Genomic DNA, 6000 nt, shown 5'->3' on the forward strand with positions numbered 1-6000 from the left:
GAATGCAGACTTTGTGTTTGCTCATTTTTATGTTGATACCTCTTTTCCTTGACTTTCCAACTTAATTGCACAGTACATTTGTCTTTGGTAGCATTCTGGATATGAGAAATGGAAAAAAGGTTGCATTTCACAAGGAAGGAAACTGTCACTAGCTGATCTACTATTTCATTAGCTGATAAACAGCTCCCTAAGTATTGCTTGTCTATTTCTGAAACTCTCCAACAGCTGAAGAACAGATGTGATTTAAGTTTTCTCGTACTACTGTATTTATTTATTTATTTAATAAATTTTCACAAACAGCCTATTTGAGAAAACATCCAACTTGCAAAACCAGTCACTGTTACTTTGCAGTCATGTGCTAGGTTGGTTTTTATCTTAGCCAGGTCCATTCTGACCAGAACATGATAAATGTTGCTAACAACTTTTGCTGTTCTGTCTTAATAAAAGCATGCAGTGACAGCATGAACCCCACCCATGTTCCTCCCTGCCAAGAAATTTTCATTAAGTTCTTATACTCTGCCCTAATATGTGTTATAGATTTTCTGTGTGTTTATGTGCCCATTCAGCAGCACTCAGTGGGGATTTTGCTGGTTACCCTACAATTAAGTCAAGTCACACCACAAAAGACACTACGGTGATTTTATGGTTATGCTTCTATGATTTCCTGCTATGTACCTTTGTGGAGTGGGACCTGAGTTATGATGGTGTCACCAGATGTGTTTAAGTAACCAATTGTATTTGTGGCTTCCTGTTGGAGTCAGCTGAACTCTGTATGGGTTAGGACTGCACCCCTATAGACCAGACCTCCTGCATAATCTCAGTAAACATGAGCTTGTTTCTTGAGGAAAATGAAGAAAATTACAAAGATTTGCTATGACCACCAGGAGTTTGTTTTTTTCATTCTTTAAATGCTTTCAGAGAGAAAAAACAACTTGTTTATAAGATTCTATGAATGTGTTCCTGATAATAACAGTGTTTCATTATTCCATTCCGAAGTCTACTTAGTTACGTAATGTACTGGAATTCTTTTAAACTTATACTTATGTGGGATATTCAACTGCCCACATTGCTGTCTGGGCCCAAATGGAACTACTGCTGGCAAGAGGAAAACACATTATATAGCTGTATTCTAACTCCTAATTACCAAAGAGACAAAGAATAATTTACTTCTTTAACATAACGTTTTGAAAATACCAAGGAAGGGCTGGTAAGAAAAAAGTATTAAGATACAGATATTCCAGTAATTGAAACTGTCAACAAGTTATTTGTGAAATATGTAATTACCTCTAATGTGAAGGAAAGTACCACATCAGACTTTGACAGTTGAACCTCATTTTCATCTCCGATGTCCAAGAACGCAGAATTCTGTGATCGCTTTAACTTCTGCAGTTTAAATTCCGGCCCACCTTTAGACACAGGAAGACTTTCCAAATTTGCCATCAGCAAATTCACTGAAGACCGCAACTCTTCTATGTACATGTTCTCCATTTCTCTTGTGACAAATTTTGGGAATTTTCTTTCCTTGGAAGATATATTTCAAAAGTTAGGGAGGAAAAGAAATCATGCCACATTATACTTCATGTTAATTCACTGATTTGCTCTCAGGTAAGAGATATTTGATAGAAGTCTTAATTCCAGTGTCTATCTATTTTTATATCATCTAAACAGTAATGGGAAAGCTAATCCCATCCCATTGATGCAGTGAAGTTTGACAAAAATAAGTGTAATTTGAATTGACAATTACATCATATTCCTCAAATACAGCAGACAAAATATCTCTTTCAACACATAAAACCATAAAGGGGCATTTATAAAAATGGAACCTCTTGCCCCCCCGAATCATTTAACCATAAACCTTGAAAAGGTTGAATACCTACACATTAGATACGTCTAATATATGTATTTTATGTGTATTAATTGACAATACACCTCTAACATTAACTTCAAGTATTTTATAAATTGACAAAATGAACTGTCCACTAATAATTCTGTTACTTCATCCATTTTCCATGCTACCAAAAATAAGTCAATAGGTCATTAATTTTGAAAACAATACAAAATTATTACATAAGGGATTATTTTAAACATGTTAGAGAGAACTTAAAAGTAACTTTTTTCCTCTGTAGGAGTTAGACAACAGTGTTTCAATATTGTGTTTATAATAAAGAAGGAACATAGATATATAACATATATGAACATGTACATTTTATGCAGTTTCTCCATTGAATATAAGGCAACTTGGGAGAATACACCACTCAAGATTAAACAAAAATGTAAATTATTCTAATATATATGTTTTGTTTATAAATAAGACACAAAACACTGCTTGCCATGTATTGTCCACAAGGTAGGCACCTTGCTCCTAAACGAAACAATTTTTATAGTTAGCTGTTATAAGGAGTATCATAAAATGTTTCACATTAAAACCTTTACAGTGGATTTTGTTTCAATAATGAAGACCATGTGAGCTGACTGTGACTCAGAACATCCACAGCAAGTCCAGTGGTCTGGCATGTTACAGCATTACAGAACCAGTATATGATAGATTGAAAAAGGAAAAAATAAAGCAAAAAGGTTTTTATAATTATTTCCTAAACCACAGGTTTTAGGTTCAGTGTGCTCTAACAAAAAAACCAAACAACCCTGCTCCAATTCAGAGTGTTTTCAAACTGCGGTTTATCCTGTAAGGTGCATTCAAATAATAACATGCCAACACAGAAGGCAGACTGTTCTTGTGTTGTTAAAAGATCTCTCCTCTTGTTAAGATGTTTTTTCCACCCCAATGTGAGCATGAGGATCATCCATAAAGAGTCTGAGGTCTACAAATTTCACCCCTCAGCTTTTATTTGTAAGATCATGAATTTGTAGCAAATTGCTAGAGCACATAATATTTAAAATAATTTAGAGACAGAACATGAATAGTGGCTTTTTTCTTCTATTTTTAATGCATACATTCAGAGATGTAACTATATTGATTTGAAAAGCCCAGATCGTTTGAAGAACGTGTCTGAAGAACACACCTCCACGCACAACACCAGAATTTTGGGAACCCTGATTGCAACATACTGGAATATATCCTGAAACAACTACCATGGGAACAGATGCAAGTCACTGAGCAGGCTTATATATGCACAAGCCTTTAGATCTGGACTCTGAGAGTGATAACAAAGATTTTCAGGATGAATTTCTCAAGGAGAAATCACACTGGGTAGTATCTTCCTAGGATCACATAAAAGTTGATTGCTTAGGCTTAAATTATCATAATAATTATCACATAATTAAATAAAAAATATCTCAAATACTTAGGACTAGCTCTGGAACTCCCCCTTGAAAATTCTGTATTTTCAGTAGTTTAAAATATATGTATAAAAGCTCTGTTTTCTGACTTGGATATACCACATAGGGCAGTATATCTGTTCAAAACTGTGCAGTTGACATTATGGCAACCATGAGAACTTTCAAGTAATGGTTCAAATCTTAGAAGTCTTTTTCAAACTTAATGATTCTGTGATTCTAGATGTGGTGCTGAGGGACATGGTTTAGTGCTGCACTTGGCACTACTGGGTTAACTGTTGGACTTGATATTAAAGGTCTTTTCCAACCGAAATGATTCTATGATTAAGTAAAAAAAGTAAAAATGTAAAAATGATCAAGTAAAAAAAATTGATAAATACATTTTTCTTTAAAAAACAGACAAATGTGCAGTGTATGCACATTACAGACAGAATAAACAAGATTTAACATGGTTTAAACAGTGCTCATAATTTTCACTTGCTTTAAAATGAATTTGAAACTTTTATGGACAACATTTTGCTTTTTAGGAAGATTACACCTCCAAGTTGTTACGTATGAACTTCATAGACCTAAATGTTATTTTTTTCCTTCTAAAGAAACAAGCAAATCTTAATTGATTTACAATTAATATCATACTAATACAATATTGTTTTCTTTTTTGTACACACAGATCATGATATACATGCTCCCAATATTTTGTAACTTTTGGAGCTAAAGGCAAAAAGGCAACAGAGCAAACACAGGATTATTGGACAACTTTGATTATACACCCAGGCTTCACAGAAAATTGAAGACACTTGAGACAGTCTTTCTGAGAAAAAGGAGTATTTCTCAAAAATTTAATAAGATATGGCCAGAGACCACCTGTGATATTTAATATAGAAGGGCATAATCCTGTCAAGTGAAATAAAATACAAGCTATAGGAGAGAAAAAAGGCTTTGCTTTCTAAAATTTACAAAAATATTTTTTTTATTTACCCAAATACCAGTAATTTGACCTACAAGACTCACTCATAGCTTTCTTACTTGCAATACCACTATAAGCATTGTGAACTTTTACTTTATCTGTAAATGTAAAAATTACACTATACATAATTGAAATGTATATCACACATAACCTGCAGTGAGACATAAACATTATGGTTATACCCTAAGCAAAGCATAATGCATTTCTGTAAGTGAAGGATGACTTATTTTAGTTCCAAAATACATAATCACAAATATGCAGATAATATATACTTTGTTTCACCACTGGACTTGCTGATGAAGGAAAGATAGCATCAGACTTCCCCCAAAAAAAGCTTTACTTTCTTCCTATCCCTGCTGACACAGATACTCCAAAGTAGGAACACATGCATCTGCCAGAATTATTTCAGATGATCTTCTGCTTAATTTTAAAATCAGAAACTGGAAACACACACTATGTATCATCCCACTCAGCCTCCTATGAAGACATGTTTCTGGGACTTGAAAGTAACCACCTACCCTTGCCATTTGTTCTGCCAGTTGTAGTCGTCCATCTAGTTCACGCCTGATCTGGGCTGCTTGCTCATCTCCATTATCCAACTTGAATAGAAAACAAAGAGTTAACTGTGAGAAACATGCACTGTATGTTAACTTCACAGGAAGCAATGTAGTTAAAAATAAAACAGAAACAAATCACATCCTTTTCATCTTAAAATCAGTAAAAAACTAAGCAAATACATGGTTTTGAGTCTTATAAAGATGAAAGAAATTTAATGATCACCAGTTACCCACGGCAGCTGGGGTCTCTGAAGGGTAGCCAGTATTCCACTGAGTTTTTAATACTTAAGTCAAACAGAAGAAGCATTATTTCCTTATGAAAACAGCAGCTGAAAACATTTCTCTATGAAGCAAAAAACTGGACTGACAGACTGGCTTAGAAATTTTTTGTAAGGAACAAATGGGTATAGGAGAATAAAACTGTGAGGCTATGCCTTCTAAGTGTGGTATTATTTCACTCCCATTGTTATTTTCCCCAAGTATTGGCCAGCTGCTCATATCAAGGCATATCCAATTTTTGAGCCTCCAATATCTAGGGAGAAGTCATAATTAAAGGTCTGACTTCAGTAGGAGAGGTAAGGGGGGAGGACACATCTCTGCACCTCAACAGAAGAGCCAGCTCTCAGAAAAGAGACTTCTCAACTCATTTTTCATCTGTTTACTTGTTAAGGGTGGTGTGTGTGTGCTGGGAGTGTAGGAGAAATGGGGCTTCACCTCAATGGACTGACCTGCACAGCTGGATAAGAGGAAGAAGCACGATGCATCTGAAAAGATCATGCACATGGCTTCCTACCTGAACAACTGCCAAACAAGAACAAAGATGGAGAACAAATGGGGCCTGCTCTCTGTCCCTAGGACAGACTCTGTCTCATACACACGATGTGACATGCTAATATAACATCTGAGCGTTTAGTATGAGGCTAAGTTTAAGCCTGATATAATTTAATTTAATACCTGAATTGCTCATTAAAAAAACTTAAATTGATAAGGGATGTAAACTGGCAAAAATTCGTTCTCTAATTAAATGCTGAAGAAATGTTCTTCAGCTGAAGAACACACAATTAGTTTGGTAAATGATTGATTACATTAAACTAAGCTTTTTAAGACTGCCATTCAGTACATCAGGCCAAATTTGTAATATCATCTCCTTTGCAATGCTCCTCACTGAACCAAGGCATTCCT

At 34.9% G+C, this 6000-nt stretch overlaps 1 protein-coding gene across 1 annotated transcript in view; it reads right to left on the reverse strand.

The window, feature by feature from the left end:
* CADPS2 (Ca++-dependent secretion activator 2) overlaps positions 1-6000 on the reverse strand; it is a 220420-nt gene that overhangs the window by 164515 nt on the left and 49905 nt on the right. The window contains exons 4-5 of the mRNA XM_010004331.1: positions 4780-4860; positions 1285-1521 (exon numbers count right to left, since the gene is read on the reverse strand). Of these exons, the coding sequence (XP_010002633.1) occupies positions 1285-1521; positions 4780-4860 (318 nt within the window). The remainder of the gene's footprint in view (positions 1-1284; positions 1522-4779; positions 4861-6000) is intronic.

Source organism: Chaetura pelagica, unplaced genomic scaffold (assembly GCF_000747805.2).
Source record: "Chaetura pelagica isolate M959 unplaced genomic scaffold, ChaPel_1.0 scaffold68, whole genome shotgun sequence".
NCBI classification, from domain to species: Eukaryota; Metazoa; Chordata; class Aves; order Apodiformes; family Apodidae; genus Chaetura; species Chaetura pelagica.